Raw genomic sequence first — 19,569 nt, 5'->3', positions numbered from 1 at the left:
TTTTCTCTTCATTCTGTCGAAAATGGCTTACCAGTTGTCTGCTTCTGATCATGAGGCTATCGCGGCCATGCTTAATGATCCGTGGATGGATGTTGATGATGATCATGCTAATACGTATCGCTTAACCACTGAGGATCAGGACGCCATTAACCATATGCGAGCTAATCCCAATGAATTCAATGAACACGATGAGCAGACTCTCGTAACCGCCTTACTACATCACGACGAGGTTAATCAGTTGAGTCCAGATTCTCTTGCTGCCGCCCTTGCTCTTGCACACATGGATGACTGGCAGTATGAGGATCCACCGCAAGCTGGCGGAAGTGTAGCCAGGGATGAGTCGCTCCCGGATTTCCCAGGCCTCTTCCAGCTTGTCAAAGAATCGGAGCGCGTTTTCAAAACTTTCAACAGCACCGAACAGAAGTACCGCGTTGAAATTGCCCCCCTACCCCGAATTTTCCAAAAGGAAGAGACCATGCTCATTATGCCTGAAATCTTACGCGTCATAATGGATATGTGTTTTAAAGAGTTTGCGCCTACGGACCGTGTTGTTGTGGCTCTGAAATCCGACGGTCTCGAAAGAGCGTTCTACTTAACCATGCGGAAGCTTTCTGACTTTAGCATACCAGCGTTTTTGCATCGTATTGAGTTGTTGAATTCTGGGCAGAAGTTAGTCATTGACGATTCATTCACCATCCGTATCTGGCGCTCTATTATGCCTGCTGGTGGATCCTGGTTTCTCGCACATCAGTACGTTAAGCACGACAAGAATCGTTTCAAGACGTCCATTGTATCCGTCCGTGTGAACAATAACCTATGCTTACCTGCCGCTCTGTTTCTGGGAAAATTTCGCCTGACGCATGATTTACAAGTGCCGCAGCATAAAAACAAATGGAACAACTATATACGCTCTGACCGTACAGCCAATCTGGAAGACCAAGCTGTGAAGATAATGGAAGAGTGTCTTCTACCCCCGGGCCGTTACTGTGACCTTGATGACCTGGAAGTGTTGCAGAAGGAAGCCTTCCCAGAGTTCCAAATCAAAGTCATTTCAGCCAACCAGGGTGATATGATTATTGCACGGGTACCAGAGCGTAAAACCCATGATATGCAGGAAATCTTTCTGTTGCTGGACAATGAGCATTTTAACCTTGTCACCACGGCTACTGGGTTCTACTGCTTCCCCTACTTCTGCAATGATTGCGGTCGACCGTACCATCATAAAGAACGTCACCGCTGCGGAGGCAAGTGTAGATTGTGCTACCGTGCCAAGAGCAATTGTCTGGTGGATAATCCTGTCAACTGCACTGACTGTCACCGCCGCTTTCTCAACCAGCAGTGTTTCGACATCCATAAAAGAATAAGGAAAAACGGGAAAACCTACTGTCAGACCATGTTCATCTGCCAGAAATGCGGAGTGTTTGAGAATCTTTCCACTCGTGGTAAAGACGCAAAGCATCAGTGCGGTGAAATTTACTGCAACACATGCTACGGCTATTTCCTCCAAGCCAACCATTTTTGCTATATAAAGCCTCTGAAAGCGCCAACAACACCCTGGCTTGGCGATGAAGATATGAAATATATTTTCTTCGACTACGAAACCTACAATGATCCTGTGAACGGACACGTACCCTCGTGTATTGTGGCGCAGTACGCCGACGGTTCCGAAGTCCGCTTTCCAGAAGACGGTCAGCTGATGAATACGGAAGTTGGTGATGCTTTTGGTCGTTGGTTGCTTCAAGAGAAGCATCGTGGGTTTACCATTATCGCGCACAATTTTCGGGGCTACGATGGGCATTTTGTCCTGAAGTATATGTTGGATAACGGGTTGAAAGGGGTGGAGGTCATCAAACGGGGTACGCAACTGCTGGAGCTAAAGTACCGCAAACTGGGCATCCAATCCCGCGATACACTCAACTATCTGGCACTGCGGTTGAGTCAACTACCGAAGGCGGTTGGTTTGGAGCTTGAAGTGCAGAAAGGTGATTTCCCTCATCGGTTTAATAAACCCGAGAACTGGGATAAAGTCGATTTGCCTTGGCCTGAGCCGGATCAGTATATGATTGATGGGATGCGGAAGCAGCAGAAAGCCGAGTTCCTCAAGTGGCACGCTGAAGCAAAAGCCGCCGCTAATGGAGTATTCAATTTTCGCGAGCAAATGATGACGTATTGCTCGAACGATGTTACGGTCTTGCGGCTCTGTGCGTTGAAGTTTATCAACGACTACCGTACACTCACTTCGTTGAATCCCATGGAGAGCATAACCATGCCCGTCGCCTGCTATCGCTACTGGAAAACCTTTCACCTTCCTGAAAACAAAGTCGCTGCCTTAGCCAGTCATGGTCCTCACAGAAACCGACGCACCAGTATCCAGGCCGCGCAATGGCTGGAATGGGAAAATATGAGTGCTAATGGGCGCATACGCCATGGTCGAAACGGAAAAGAAGTCAAAATTGGTCGATACTTTGTAGACGGCCTCGACGAGGAAACCCAAACCGTTTACGAGTACAATGGCTGTGTTTTCCATGGGCATCCCGCTTGCACCGACGAAAACGATGTGGTCCCGTACTCCAAGAAGAAAATGCGCGAAGTCTACGAAGAATACCTAGAACGTGAGCGCTTCCTCGAGAGCCAGGGGTACACCGTGGAAGTGAAATGGGGCTGTGAGTGGCTCAGAGAACGGGAGGATCCATTTATTGCCGGATTTTTGCAGCACACGAACATTCGAGAGCCAATGAATCCACGTGACGCCTTCAAAGGCGGAAGAACAAACGCAAGTCGTCTGTTTTACGAAGTACAGAACGGGGAAGAAATTAGACACTTTGACGTTGTCAGCCTCTATCCTTTTGTGAACAAAACGAAGGCGTATCCAGTTGGTCAGCCTGAAATAATCATAGCCAATTTCAAGGATGTCAAAGATTATTTTGGGCTTGTTTACTGTAAAGTCGCTGCACCGGATGAATGCCTGTATCCAGTCTTACCGTTGACGATCAACGACAAATTGATGTTTGTTCTATGCAAAAAATGCGCAATGGAGAAAGTGACCAGTCGCTGTGTCCATTCCGATGAAGAGCGGTCTTTCGAAGGAATCTGGTGCACACCTGAGCTACATCATGCGGTGGATGTGGGGTATCGGGTTGTCGAAATGTACGAAGTCTGGCACTGGGCGCAGACGGACACCAAACTCTTTGCGGCGTACATGAATGTACTTGAAAGTTTCTGAAAGTGAAAATGGAAGCAAGCGGTTGGCCAGCGTGGTGCGATACGGATGAGAAGAAGGCAAATTTCATTCAGATGGTCAAAGACCGTGAAGGTATCATCCTGGACCCTGACGCCATGGTTTTTGATGCCGGAAGGAAAAGCACCTCCAAAGTCGCGCTGAATAGTCTTTGGGGTAAGACTGGCCAGAGCTGCGATATGAATTCCACGGAATTTGTGTACGATCCCAAACGATATTCTGATCTGTGTCGTTCAAAAGCTATTGAAATTCATGATGTGTATGGTGTGAGTCCAACGTGTCTGATGGTAACACATTCGAAAGTGGATGACTACAACGAAGGTAGCAATGGAACGAATGTTGTTGTTGCCGCTTTCACCACAAGCCACGCACGTCTCATCCTGTTGGACCTCATGGAAAAGTTAGGTGAGCGACTTCTCTACTACGATACGGACTCTGTGATTTTCGTGCACCGCCCCGGCGACTGGCTCCCTGAAACTGGTAGTATCCTTGGTGACTGGGATAACCAGCTAGAAGCTGGTGAAAACCATATTGTCAAATTCGTCTCCTGCGGTCCGAAAGTTTACAGCTACGAAACAGATACGGGGCGCATTGAAATGAAAGTGAAAGGAATGACGCAGAACGGGTTCACAGAAGATATTCTGGATTGGGACTCGGTTACGAAGGAGCTGACAAGGACCGGCAAGGCGTTGGATTTCAACCAGCTCAAGCGGTTGCTGGAGGGTGTGGATGAACATGTGCAGGTCGTGTATCCGGAATACATCAAGCGGAATGGGAAAACGCAAGAAATTAATACTGTTCAATCAGCTAAAAAGTTGAAGCTTGTGTACGATAAACGCATCATGTTAGATGATTTCACAACGCTGCCCTTTGGCACGCGGTAGAAAAAAGAGGTGGTGGGGAAAAATGAATAAAAGAAAGGGGGAAAAGGGGAAATCACTCGGTTTGTGTCGCTTCGTCACTCACCATCACATCCAACACTTCTTTCGTAATTTTTTTAGATTCCTCCAACTGTGTACGGTTGGAGGACTTTACAAAATAGGAAACAATTTCTAAAGTATTGAAAACTAACAGTAGCATGGTCACCAGTACTGCAAAGAATACTGATGCTGCTTTTTTAGCTATCGGCTTAACCATTTCTTATAAGGTCGCGTATAAATGTTGCGTCACGGACTACTGTCCTTAGTCGGAAGAACTTGTTGATGAATTTGCATACAAATTTATCGTTCACCCCTTTATGCTTAGTGAGAGATGACATGACATCTTTATATGAAAACCCGTAGCAACGTAATAAAACAAAAAACATGCAATATTGACCGCATACAGTACTGTCAGTGTTTTGGCGTTCAGTGTTTAACATTATGACAAAGTCATCATTTATCCATTTTTTAATGTCATCTGAATAGTCTCCGGGATTTTTCCCGTATGAATCAAAAACTTCTATCGTACCGGGTTTTGTACAATAAAATGCTACCCAGTGTTCACCCGCCGCGCCTGACGGTTGAGTATTTGATATATATGCACCTGGAAATTCTTTTACTGGTAATGTATCGCTGGCGAATACCCCAACAAAAATATCGCGAACGTTGGGATCTTGCTTTAGCGCTGTTTCTATTTGTAGGCTGTTCATGGTGCAAAGTCGAAAAGTACTTGGCGATTGTTGTTAATTTCGATAATGTTATCGAAGACCATCATAGCTAGGCAAACTATACCTTCAGGTAGCGGTTTTGCAAATTTAACATTGATGTTTAAATTACCTTGCCTTATCAGCGACAAGGCTCCTCTGCCCGTGTGGCCGCGAGTGAAGTCAAACCCAAAAATATTGAAACCACCCTTGTTAAATACGGACCTGTCAAACGGTAGTTCACCATGACCTTCATGCAGCCGCTCTAGAGTATCTAACAACCCTTCATAACCCTCAATTGACGCACCGTTCTGGAAATCTAAGTTGTACCCCCGCGTAGGAAAAAGCTGTCCATCAATTTCAGCACTTAAGTTAGATACGTTGAAATGATGAAAATTGAACGGAGTTGACTTAAAATCGCCAACGAACGAGCGATTGGGTGACATTGCAAAGAACATTACCTTGGGTAACTGTCCAATAACAATATTCGCCCAGGATAGTTGCTGCTGACCTGATTGCATTGTGGTTTGTCTTAAAGCAACCCGTTCGATGTGATATTTTGCATTAGTTGTGAGTAGTTGCTTTGTCATGGCTGCTAAAAAGTCTGGAGATGGTTCATACTTTCGAACTTTTAACTTGGGGTTTCGAATAGCAAAAGCCTTTGGAGCCGCTAGATCATTATCAGTAAGAAAACAAAGGTTAGCCCTGTTTCGTATTAGTTTAATGCTCAACTCGACACCAGGAATTAGTGGACGGTCTTGCTGGAACAAATCGCAGTGTAGTTTACCAGACAACTGCAACGGACGGAAAGTCTGCAACCATGTTCTTCGCGTTTCGGCACCCTTACTATGAAATGTTGTTGCCCCATTTATCTCATTCATGTATAACGGGTCTTTGTCAAGGTCAGTGTCCAACGCAAATCCACACAGGCTCAACTGACTGTTCTGAGCCTGAACAGTGAAACCCAGAAGGGATTCAATGTACGCTCGAATGTGATACAAAGGACTGTTATCGGTTATGTTGCGACCTCCCAATGAAACCGTAACTGATTGAAATAAACTAAGCAAAATATTGTTAATTGGTGCAAGACAGTCTTTTCTGTTGGAACAGTACCAGCAGAATTAGTAACGTGTAAATCACATGAAAATCTAATGTCAGCTAAGCTGATCAGCTCGGTTTGACACGGTGAAATTGTAAATACAATATCATTTGAATCGTCGGTTACGGCTTGAGACGGCCCCAAGTCATAGTCATGTGTATTCCACCTTTCCGTTAGCGTAGCTGGAAGATAAAACAAGTGACTTTCCAACAGCATGGAGGGTTCTGAGCCAGCTTCAATAAGAGCCATCGTTACAGTTTGTCTTTTATAGCGTCTATTGCGCGTTGACGTTTCGTGGTTTTGATCATTCTCTTTCGACGACGACCCTTAATACCCGACCCCTGTTGTTGAGCCGTGTTGCGTAATTTCTTGCTAACACGCTCAACAGCTTTATCGATTACGGATTCCACAGCTTTGCTGGCCATTGTTTTCATGTGAGGTTGGGCCGTCGCAATTAAATTGTTTATATGCGGCGCAGCTTTGCTGAACAAACCCTTTGCAAATCCAATCACACGTCCCCAGAAACTACCACCTTTCATGGGTGCGCCACGATAATATGGCATACCGTACCCATGCTGTTTGGTAAAGATCTGGGTGTAGCGGTGCTCGTCAAATTTTAACTCCTGTAGAACCATTTAAATGCTTCTTTGGTCGAAAGTGTAATTTAATTACTGATGTACCTGGATGAAAGAGTACTTCCTTCCCTAAATCATCGCGCATCGCTATTTCTATAGTTTGAAACGTATGGTAGGCTAACGGCATATAATGCGGATTTTCAAAACGAATTACTGTCTCTCGAAATGAATTCGCTTGAGTCGATAAGGTGCGTAGTAAAGGCACCATTGAGTCACCTACCAGCCCATGTGTAATCACGTCACAATACACATGGACGAGACGATTATGCTGTCCCGGATATAACATATGAGACAGAGCATCTCTGCTGTTATATGTATTTAGTCCCGTGCGGCTTAATAAGAATCTATACTAATCTAACATTATGAGTACGGCGGAACAACAATCAGTATAAGATACTGGAATGTATTTATTGGAAATGTCGCCGACTACGCGACTACGCCGACTGGTTCTTTTGCCGGCTGTGCCGAGCTTAAATAAGTGCCGGCTGCGCCGTGTAAAACATCAAAGTATACGAGTACCGGCTGTGCCGTATACGTACATGCGATAACATAGTAATAATGTGCTAAAAATAACAAGGTCTCTGGAAATCCTACCAGAGTGCTTCCCAACTAAGATGATGCCGTCTCTTGGCATCGAAAAAAATGAGAAAGGAAATGAACTTGAAAAAGCCGTCGCAGTCAAGAAACGATACATCAGACATGCGTTAAGACAGGACTTAAAATTAGCTGAAAATATCTCGCTTTGCAGCTTCTCAACAAGTATCATGCCGTCTATCAGCAGCGAAAAAAATTGAGTGTAAAATGGGTGAGAAAATTGTTAAAATAACAAAAACATCATTTCAAATAATAATTTTTTTTTAAAGAGGAGTTTTGAACGACAAGACACTATAGGTGCTATAAGATGCAACGAGTTAATATGAGAATTTTCTAACATGATAGAGTAGACAGATGAGTAAACGAATGCGTTCCATGATCTTCCAATAATTATCCAAGTCTCCAATGCTTTAAAAGTGTCCAAGTTGAACGTCCGTATCCATTGCAGTACACTTGTTGGTGCGTGTTTCAAAATTAGAAGTAGCGGATTGAGCAAGCCAGTTCATTGCCAATCCAATCCGTTCTGTCATCGGCATCGGATAAAATTTCATAAATTCTTTTTACTATTTTATTTTTAATGAACAACTAAATTATTAAGCGGTAAGCGCTTCTATAGGCACATCAAGAATTTTTTTATTCGGTTTTAGCGAAGCGACTTTAACTTCGTGCCGTATTATCTTTTGAAAATAAAATCAGAATAAATAACGATAATAACAAAGATAAAGCGTAAGCCAAAAATATACTCACTGAGTCACATTGCCATGGCACATATTTTTGCAGCGGGTATTAGTGAGATTAGACATCTGCAGCGGTCTTTTGAGTGACTTTTCGGATGCGGTCTTTTTTTTAATATTTTTTTAGGCGCATTAAATGAGTAATAAAATTAGCAATAATAAATAACCAATATTTCTTGTTTTTTTTTTAAAGTGAGTTCAAGTTAGCCGCATATTTTAGCCGCAGTGCGCCACATATTAGTAAAATAGAAATTTTGTTAAAGAATTAAACCCATTACTGATTCTTTGTGGATAACCCACACTAATCATTCTCACTGTAATCAGTATCACTGTTGCTGTTATTATCATCATTCATGTAGTTACACTGGTTTTGATCACAGTAATCACAACCATTGCCATTGCAGTACCCACAACCTTCTTCTTTATCGTTTTCATCATTATTACCATCACAGCAACATTCTTCATATCCACAATCATTGCATACTTCAGGCTCACAGCAATTTGGACAATTTCCGCAATTGCCGCAATCAAAGAGGTTTATATTATGGTCTGAGCATGCACTATTATATCCGTCATCATAACCAACATTGTATCCCATATTAAAAGCACGATTGATAGCGTTATGTAGTTTGTTTGCCATTTTATCTGCCAAATAACCTATATCATCGTCAGCATCGTACTCCATGCTGAACATGCATTCTTCGATATCGCTAATTACTACGGGATCAGGATCAATATTTTTGAAATTGTTTTCGAGAAAATTTTTCAAAACAGGCTCGGTCTTGCATAACGGTTCCATAAAAGCTCTAAAGTCTGGCCAACCAAGCATGATATCGTAATTTTTAGGAATACGTCGTAGAATATGACATTTCAAATTTCGGGTACTGCCGAACGCTTTCACTTCTACATATAATGTACCAAGCGTAAAAATTCTATTTCCTGACGCAGTTCGTATTGATGTTCGTTCTGCTTGATTAAATGGTGGGAGATTATGGAACTGTTGATAAGTTTCCAAATTCATAAATGTTAAACTTGAACCGGTGTCTAATACAGTCAACGCCTCAACATCATCAAAAATAGAAGCTTTAATAACAGCTACACCTGCTGTCCCCATTTTTTTTTTAAAGTCACTAGTAAATGATATAATTCGGTTATCTGAAAACACAAATATAATATTCGAACACAATATAGATTACTAACTTTACTTAATTAATAAACACAAGTCGCACTTGTACCTATCAACTAAGCTACCTGTTTACCTTTGGGTGAACACTTTCCTTACCACTGGGTAAAGAATATCTACATAAATGTTCGACAAATAAAATAAAATGACCTGAAAACATAAAGTTTTCAAAAAAAATACGAGTAGTGCACTTAAGCAATAATAAAGTGTATATAGGACAATTGTATTCAAGCGTACTTGGTAAAGTGTACCTAAGGCAATAAAATATAACTGCATTGTTTGCTAGTATGAGGTACCTATTAATAATTATGCGCAAATGGTAGACAAAAGTACACCATACAAATATGTTCTACCATCTATGCATAACAATACCTATGCATAATTTTAAAAATATGCGAGTAAATGTATTATATAAAGAACAATAGATATGTCGGCTAACTTTGAATTAAAAGTTGTCCAAATAAAATGGACTTGCAAGACAAAAGGTCAAACAGCTTTACTGAAGTAAGCAATGCAAAGTCACACCACCTTGTATTGACTCACTCACCCACGACCTTTAAAGAACCGAACAGGTACACAGTATGCCTAAGGATTAAACAAGCAACCAAAAGTTCTGAGAAGTTATGACTGCTGAACAAAATGTCTGTAATGAAGTAAACTGTTTCGAAAATTGGTGCTATCTGCAAGCTATATATGTGCCAGACAAACTAAAAGCCTACGCCCTTTTCCGTCTAGCGCAGCCCTTTCTGTCTGCTTCAGTTATTCGCCGTTTTCTGTCTGCTTCAGTTATTCTTTACATTACCTTAAAAGGAAAAGTGGCCGATCTAAATCGGGCTTTTACGTCATACATTGCCAGTTCGACCCTGAATTCATTCGGTTAGTCACCAACCAAAAATATCGCAGTTCCTAATGCAGACTAATTCTGGCAAGAAGCACCAAGAAACTGACCTTGAGAAATTTCAATAATTAACTATCTTTGATGACCTTTTACATAAATTTTCAGCAGAACTCAGCTTGCTAGATAGAATTCAAAATAAATTTTACCGGTCATTTTTTTAGCAGCAAAGTTAAGTTCGCTTTTACCGCAGTCATATTTTAATCAACTTGTTTCAGCATAAATTCAACCAATTTATACTTCAAAACAACGTTTTTAATCATAGAGAAATTCTCATCGAAAAGCGTACAGAAAATTTCAAAGAACCTTTCCTCGAAAGCGTACAGAAAGTTCGTCAGAATATCCCAAAGGGCTAAGGTTTTGAAGAACATTTCCTCGAAAGCGTACAGAAAGTTCTCAAGACGTCTAATATTGCTTTTCTTCCAAGCAAAATCAAAATTCCTATTGAAACAAAATTCATGAGAAGAAATTATCGGCCGTAAGTTCAAAAATAAAACTGGTTTAAACAAACCATATACTCGCAGTTGTTACAAATTATCATGGATCGATCACTTTTTTGTATATTATTTTCCATGGAAAAACAGAGTAACAACTAGCACATACTCAACTATTCAGTAAATGTAATTAATTATGCGCGCTTTGATTAATTATTACGGAAATTTCACAGTCAAGCAAAGTTATTATAGCTGTCTAAGAAATATAAGTAACCAATAACTGCAGTGAAAGAAAATTTTTTTTCAAACCTTTTCAGTATCCGGCATCCGGAAACAAAACACAAACATGAAGGAGCATAAAATATAACGTACGTAACACTTTTTAATATGTATTTAGTGTATCGCATTCTGCAGATGCAAAACAACACGGAATATGGAGATTCCGCAGATCGGCTGCAGCAGCGTGCACTCCGCCACAACCGATCAGACGGTTTCGGCACCACTTATTAAGTCCCGTGCGGCTTAATAAGAATCTATACTAATCTAACATTATGAGTACGGCGGAACAACAATCAGTATAAGATACTGGAATGTATTTATTGGAAATGTCGCCGACTACGCGACTACGCCGACTGGTTCTTTTGCCGGCTGTGCCGAGCTTAAATAAGTGCCGGCTGCGCCGTGTAAAACATCAAAGTATACGAGTACCGGCTGTGCCGTATACGTACATGCGATAACATAGTAATAATGTGCTAAAAATAACAAGGTCTCTGGAAATCCTACCATATGTGTACTGGTGTAGTATACCTAGTGCGCGCGCGTATTCGGAGCCGGTAAAAGTTAAAGCGAAGCCTGGTGTGATGTTTAACTGAGCTGCTTGACCACTTACTATTATCTGGCCGAAGGTTTTCGAGTCCCTATCATCTACGTTTTCCCTGAACAGTTTGTTAACCGTACGAATTAAATGATTTTCATCCTCAAAAGCATGTAGATCGACGAATCTATGAATTCTAGACGGCATACCGTCACGCCATACAGCAATGGATAATCCGGTATTAAACTTTATCCGCATAGGCGGTAGAATAATTTCCGAAAGACCTACTTCCCATGCACCGTCTAAATCTATAGGTCTGGCGAGCAGCGTTGTAAATTTACCAGGGCAGTTTTCAGAGTATAACCCCTCTGACGCCGAAGACGGCGATTTCATGTAAAAACTCATTTCAAATCTTCTTTGTTTTCCCAAGAGTCATAAGCAGGACCGTATCCATACCAACGTACTAAGTATTGTACTTTTCCTTTATGTTTCCTTTCCCTTAATATCCTGGAGATCCTATGATAGGGCTTTTCTTCCATTGTGACTTTAGATAACTCTTCCGGATAAAACTTACCATCCACGGGCTCGCCAGCTAAATCTTAGACAGTGTAAAGGTAATGGCTTCCACTCCGTGTAGTGTGAGTTATTTTAAAGATTTCTTCTGTGAAACGAGTCTCGTACCCTTTCTCAAAAGTCTGTTTCTTTTTTGCCAACCGTACATGATCGCCAACAGCAAATGTTGGTTTTGAATTTTTCCTATCTTTCTGTTGATCAATCATCTTCTGGAGAATTTGCTCAGCTTCCTCAGGCCCTACATCTTTAGGGGCTATACCTGTAGCAGAGTGTTTAGTAGAGTTGTAAGCGGATAAAATCTTAGGAAGGACATCTATGAACCGATACGTGTTGTTTTCGGTCATGAACACATATAACCGCTCTTCGATTGTGCGATTTAGACGTTCAACCATCGCACATTTTACGTCATCGTTTTTCGTTGTAAAAATGTAACGTTACACTCTTCAAAAAACTTACGCATGTCTTTACTAACAAATTCCTTACCATTATCGCTTTGAACACGTAATGGAGGATAATCACTCTTGTATATTTTTAAAAGCGCTTCGCGAATATCAGCTGGTCGTTTTGATTTAACCGGCTCAGCCCATGCATAACGAGAAAAGCAGTCGATGCACATAAGAATATACTTAAAGCCATCGTTATAACTTGCAAATTTCTGAAAGTCCACAAGATCAATTTGATGTTGGTCGCCCACATTAACAGAAATAATCTTTCGACGCTTAAACTTAGAGCGAAAGGGTTTGTGTTGTGTATATGCATCTTTGGTTTCTAAGTAAGCTTTAACTTGCTTTCGTGTATATCCATGTTTTCTAGCTTCTTTGTACAAGCGGTCTATACCACCTAAACTGCCTTGAGAAGCAGGATTCAAATACAAATCATCTAAAGTGGGCTTCATCATGTGTAGGAGAGCCACCCGCCTCTTTGTATACCCCCCTTGTGTCTTTTAGCGGGAGGTTCTGAAGTTTTATTACGTTTCCTCAATTGGGTTTTGGCCTGATTTGAACTTTCAGGTTTATATGTTAGAGCTTTTAGCGCCACTGCATCGGTAATAGCTGTCTGCTCTTTCCCACTGGCTTCGATTGCTAACCTGTGAGAACCAGTAGCAATTACTGTCCTTTGCTTAGGTTTTGGTTTGACTTTTTGGAGCTTGTTGGACGTTTTCGTCTTAATTGCCACGGTTTTCGAACTTTCAATAGCAAGTTGCTGATCTTTTTCCTTTCGACGGAGCTTGTTTACAGTTTTTGGTTTGAAGGCCACCGCTTTTGACCCTTCAATAGCTAGCTGGTTATTTTCTAAAGCCGGAACAGCTCCACTGTCAGGTATTTGATATTCTAACACACCATCAACTGGAAATTCAACTATCGGAACACTAGGTGGAGTAGGAGCGTATTCTATAGCAGCTTTTAAAGTGGTATCGGATTTTGGAATGCGTCTTACATGGACTTTTTTAACCAAAGGTGGTTTTTTCGGCTTCCGATAAACGTGTTTAACCACAGCTTTGCTTGGAACAAATTGTATTTGCGGCTCACTGGGTACTTGTACAAATTGTACAGCTGGTTGGGATGGCACCTCAACAACCTTAACTACGGGATCCGACTGGATGTACTCAACTAAAGGTGGAGCTGTTGCTTGATTACCCTGTTCATGAAATGTCGGAACAGCCTGGACAGCTTGATGGGTTATGTTTGGACCTGCTTGAGTATATTGATCTTTAAGAACACCCGTAGAATGAGCTTGCACACTTTTATCAATCATTGTGGGCAATAGGTTGGGAACCACTGTTGGTTCAACTTGCACTGCTTTCAATATTGGAGCCGCGACTGGAGCGTTACCCGTATTGTTTAAACGCTGGTACTCAAAAGCGGCCTTGGCCATGAGCTGTTGTGTAATTTCATGACCAATCTCTTGAGCTTTTTTCCAGGCAGTCGGCGCGGGAACACCTTCCCGAGCATGCTTTTGTTTTAAAAATTCGGTTTCGGGGACTAAAACGTACGTCTTCATTTTGCTAGAAAAGTGGAAACTAAAGTACCTAAAACAGGTAGCAAAACGTTGAGAAATCCACCTTTTTGTTGTAATATTTTACGTTTCTTTGATCGGTCTATACTGCGGTCAGCTAGACGCTTAATTGTTGAAGAATGTTTTCGAGCCCGAGCTAAATCAACTTTGCTAAGACCGGTGGGTTGCTTAACTAGATTTAAGCAGGCTTCTTCGATTGCGCTTATTTGTTGCTTAGTTGCCAGCTGCAAAAAGCTTCTTCTCTGACGTGGTGTCAGCAGCTTTAACGCTTCAATAAGTCGAAAAATTTCTTCTGGTTTTCATTTTTCTACATATATTCGTCTATACTCAAACACGTGCGACTGAAGGCGAACATCGTCTGGAGTTTCGGGTCTAAGATTTATCAGTAAATATCCAAAAGGTTCCTTTATAGCCTTTCGGTAGGCCTCCAGCATATGTGGCATACCTAACTGACGTGCAAGTGTTTTAACTTGCTGAACATCGCGAACTGATTTAAAAATCACCAAGTACTGAGAATTCAAAGCAATGTCACGCATGCTCCTTCCTTGTTTGTATAAGTTTTGAGAAATGAAAATTACAGAAAAATTTTTGTGATGAACGTCACGAGTAAAAATCGTCGAACACTTTGGTGTTCCAGCAATTTCTTCCATTAAATCATCTAACACTAGCAGACTCGGAACGTCTTTGTCAAAAAAATTTTCATCTTCTAAGATGGGTCTAAGCCCCTGGATAAGTTCAATATTTTTATCAAAACCCTGAAAGGCATTTTGCCACGTACCGTAAGCATATACTATTCTTACTGGTGGTGGATTAAAGCTTTCCGTAAGACTTTGCAAAAGTTTCATTGTAAAAGTCGATTTTCCCGACATCGTTGGCCCGGAAATGTAAATGGTGCACGGAGTTTTAAATCGAAAATCAAAACTCAGTTTTTCCATTTTAAATTTCTCCTGACTTAGTCTGCTAACTATCGAACACTTCACAGTATATTCGATCACAAAAACTCTCAAATGGTGTTTCTGAAATGTTTAGATTTCTCGTTTCTTCGACACCGAAGTGGTGTAATTTTCAAGGAGGTTTTTTGTTTGTTCAATTGTGCGTTGAATCTGCAACAGTGATCTCGCTCCCAGAATTACACACTTTCCAGTATGGAAAACGTTAACGGTAGTTTTCAATAATGGGAACCGTAGTTTGATGGCTGGAAACAGCTCAGGTTCATAGAAGAATGCGATACCCGTTGGCTTTTGTTTTAAAATTTGGCTATACAGCTTGTTCAAATTTATTATTTCACTGTTATAGCGTACGTACAGACTATATTTGCCACAAAGCGCTCCTTAATAGTAACGTCGATACAATTTACAATCAACATTCGCAAATACTGTTCTAACAGTCCATTCGATTCTTCAACGGACTTACCACCTATTACGATTGCCTTGCCATTTTGGAAAATCTGGCAGAATGTATGTGACTGCCCTATTAGTCTAATGTTGACTGCGTTAAAATTTTTCACCTTCGTAGCATGTTTCCCGAAAACTTCCAGGACTTGCTGAAGATCAACTTCCTCGTTGAACTGCACCGCCAGAATAACGTTGTGGATTTCCATGACTGAACGCATTACTTGCAACAGTGTCAGCAAGAAGGCTTTATATACTTCACTGCTGAGACTGTCGCAAATAACGGCGTTTTTCAGCCTTTTTTTTCGCATAAAAAGGGAGTTAACACGTAATAAACAAGAATAACAACAACAACAACAATTTTAAAATGTTAAAACCAAAAAGCGCAGTTAAACAATAAGTGCTTGCGCTTTAAAACTATCGTCCAGGATTCGGGCCACATCAATGAATCCCATGTATGGCAGTTGAACAGAGCGCCCTGGTTGAGAAAACCTGATCGTACGCCCGTACTTCTCGTGCACCTTCAGAGTCAACTCCAGGCAGGCGGGGCCATCGAATTTCATTTTCTCCTGTTTGCCTTCGGATGCTGCGTGATCCAGCGTGTCTTTCAGATGTCCGTTCTTCAAGATATTTCATTGTATCCGAATCGGATCCCTTTATTCAATGCTTTACGCAAGCCCTCAGCATCCGCATTCGCTTCGAACACAAGAAATGCCCGTACTTCTTTAGCATTCCAGAACAGACTTACCACACTATTGACTTTGTATACAGTGTAGCCGTCATGATCACCGACAACATCCAAAATACGTGCGAGATCCATTTTTGCTCTCGTGATATTATGATGATAGAACTTGCTCTCAACTTTTTTGCAGAATGATTTGGAAAAGCTCAGCCGCGTCGCTTTTATACTCGCGAATTGTTTCCGAGGAAGCCAAACTCTCCCCTCATTGGTTGTAAATTCTCGCATAACCCCGCCTTTTTCACACATACGTCACTGGCAAACTTGAAACAGTTTACTATGTCGATGATTGGTTGAAAAATCGAAAAAAACTACACCCCCATACACTGCGTTACCATATTGATTGGTCAAACAGCCTGTGACGTACCTCGGAAAATCGGAAAAATATTTGGAAATGAGCGTTGGGATTGGTCAGAAATTAAACCGGGGGGCTAGCTGTTTTTTCTGACCATATTTAAGAGCTGGAATTGTGTTAAACAATTATCATTTGCAAAGAAAATGGAGAAAGATCAGTTTCGCGGTTGCTTAGTCGGCGGCCTACTCGGGGAATGCTTGTGCGCTCCTTTGAAGGCATACAATGGTATTGTCCATAAGGTAGCGCAAATGTTTGTTGATACTCGAGATTACCGCTCTCATCGTGAAAAAACTGTATTAACAAACGCGCTTGGTAACGCATTGTTAAATGACGGTGGTTATGATACAGCGAGTGCCGCTCGTGCATGCGTTGACGCATATTACAATGCACACCCCGTCATACGTTCGGCTTTTGGAAAGCTAAAAGATATAATACATCACTGGAAGTGGAGCAATTATGAATCCCTTGACACATTGCCGAATAAAATCGTACCACGTGTATACCAAAAAGGATACGGTCCTGCTGCGTGGATTTCAGCGTATCCACTGTACTTCAAACATCAGACAGAAATAATGATCCGCAACGTACGTAACGTCGCCGAACTTACACATCCTACGATGGAAGCTTACGGGGCATGTGAGCTTCAAGCCTACGCTATTGCCGTAGCATTGCAATATCCCAACTTAACTCCCGCACAGTTTCTGGACATGCTAATCACTCTGTGTGACTCAGGCGTTAGCCTTCAGCTGTATCAATCAAAATTAGTGCACATAAAAACTCTGCTGTCTCAAGAGACAAGTGTTGTGGTGAAAGCCCTTGGCAATGATTCCTCGGGACTGCAAGCTGTACCTATGGCTATTTATTGCGTGATCAAAGGAGCTGATCTATCGCCTAAAAATGCTTTCGAATCAACCATGGCACTTACACTACGTGTTGGTGGATGTACGGACGGAATCGCAACCCTAGCGGGCGCTATTGCCGGAGCTTGGCACGGTCTCAAAAGCATACCATCGACGTGGTTTGAACTGTGTGACGGCTATAAGAACAGTATTACGCTAGCCGACAAACTTGCCGAACATGCCAGCAACACCCTAACCGATCGCAAAATTGATGATTTCGGCAACTACAGCACTTTAGGATCACGTTTGGAGTCGTTCAAAGGTTGGCCACATCTCAAACCCTCACCCATGGAATTAGCTGGAAATGGATTTTTTCATTTTGGTTCACTAGACTGTGTTCAATGTTATTACTGCGAATGTGAACTTAGAAATTTTGAGCCTCTCTCTGATCCGCGTTGGGATCACTTATGTAAGAAGCCCAACTGTCCGGCTACCAATGTTCCTGATAATTTATTTTTTCACTTGTAAATATCATGAATAAATCTGCTATCATGTTCATTCATGTTCATACAAAAAAAAAAGAAAAAGAGGGTGGGGAAAAATATATCTTCTTATACCTAATTATTACGGGAGTACTTTGTACACATGTTCGGCTGATGTTGGACCACAAATAAATAATGAAATGCAAATCAAATGATTCATACAGATAGACTGTAAATACAGCAGAATTTGATAGTAAAGGGATAGTAATTTTAATAGTAATAGTTTTAATAGTAAGGATCTGGTTTTACTACGAGGCCACCAGCGACGCCCTGGGAGTTCGAGTTCGCATTTATACATTAAAGTCAGTTTCCCGCGCGCGATGGCTACATATATACTTTCCCAAGAAAAAAACAATGGGACGTGTGAGTGCCAGTAGGTCGTCGGAAGGCAAAAATTGTGACGATGCTCGAACTGAACCACAAGCGTTGACGTTTTAAACCAGCTACAGTGAAGAAAACTAATGATGTGATGTCAGTGATGATGATTATAAATCAGTGGTGTATTGGTATGCTCAATGCCAGCACTTTTAGATTTGATTGCAAAGGGCGCAGAGGATTTGGAGGTGTTGATCAAGGTTGCCGAAATAATAAACAACAACACCTACGGATGTGCAGGTGTGTTATGCGATGATGCAAGAAATATGTATAACTGCTTTCATCATCTCTTGAATATCACTGTCTACTGTGCGCGCTGCAGCATCTGACCATGGTGAGATAAAGATTATCCGGGAAGTCGTACAATGCAGGTAATCTTCATAATTCCGCGTCAACTTTTTTTTCGATTTTGTTGACAACGGCCAGATGCTGTGTCTTATTGTCCTTATTACTAATTCATATGTGACAATCCTTAAAGCGCGCTCAACACAAGATATGCTCTTTTACCAAAGGATCTGCTTTGGTCTTGTGGTTGGCACCCAAAGATTATGGCTTTCTGTTTTCTGTATACATGTCGTTACATAAGAATAAGATACAGAATTTGCGATTTTAATACTACAGAATACAGATCTAGATCTAAATGTACAGCGCGATGATATGGAAACGCAACATGATCACTGCTACTGGCAATAAGCAGCCATTACTGTACGTATTTGCTCGAACATATGAAAGTAAACAGCATTACAAATATACCATAAATATGGTGTTAGTTAATAACATTGCAAATATACCGTATCGTATTTCTTCCTCTTTCTCAGACTTAAGCAGTATCCAGCAACATCTGGAATCAGAAATGTTACCGCCATCAAACTGAAAAACGAGATTTATCTCATGAAGCGGTAGGTCATCGCGCAGTCAAACCACCATCGGAGCGGATGCATAGGTTTTGGAAAGCGGCATGTTCCTTGTGCCAGCTGATAAAAGACCAACAGTCCAAATATATGTAAAAACTCTCTGGGTATTAAAAATGCTTTTGAAAAATATGAACTGCTTTTTTAACCTTGATTTTATTCCGCACTGATCGGATCGGTATTAGTTAACTGCAAGCTATTTTGCAGTGGTTTTATACTTGACGTCCGGTCTCTTCGTAATAAACAGACCGCGAACGTAAATCGCAAAATTAATGAAAGATTCCGCGAATTATTGGAAGGTGGGATTATATATTCAGTTGTTGTACTGTATAACCTTGTATTGGATAATTGGTGTGTCTCCATTTGTGTAGAACTAGTATTTCGAAATGCTCTCTAACAAATGCATAAAATTAACTTCCCTTTGATGGCTAAAAAATTAATTGAATGAACCGGAAAAAACTGAATTAGATGGTTTTTAATTCTCTGTAACACGCAAAGTCCCTATTACTTGTTACTAAAATGCCTCTAGCAGGTTAATACACCGGTGGTATTTAAGAGCAGGGGAATACTTTTTAATA

The 19,569-nt window shown here is 41.3% G+C and overlaps 1 protein-coding gene across 1 annotated transcript; it reads left to right on the top strand.

Moving 5' to 3' along the window:
• Window positions 1-22: 22 nt before the first annotated feature.
• On the top strand, window positions 23-3,223 carry LOC129594644 (uncharacterized). The gene has a single exon (XM_055491397.1). It carries the CDS (start codon window positions 23-25, stop codon window positions 3,221-3,223), a length of 3,201 nt encoding a protein of 1,066 aa, XP_055347372.1.
• The last annotated feature ends 16,346 nt before the right edge of the window (window positions 3,224-19,569 follow it).

Source organism: Paramacrobiotus metropolitanus, unplaced genomic scaffold (assembly GCF_019649055.1).
Source record: "Paramacrobiotus metropolitanus isolate TYO unplaced genomic scaffold, Prichtersi_v1.0 Parri_scaffold0000070, whole genome shotgun sequence".
Classification (NCBI taxonomy): domain Eukaryota; kingdom Metazoa; phylum Tardigrada; class Eutardigrada; order Parachela; family Macrobiotidae; genus Paramacrobiotus; species Paramacrobiotus metropolitanus.
This window is presented reverse-complemented; position numbering and strand designations above follow the sequence as displayed.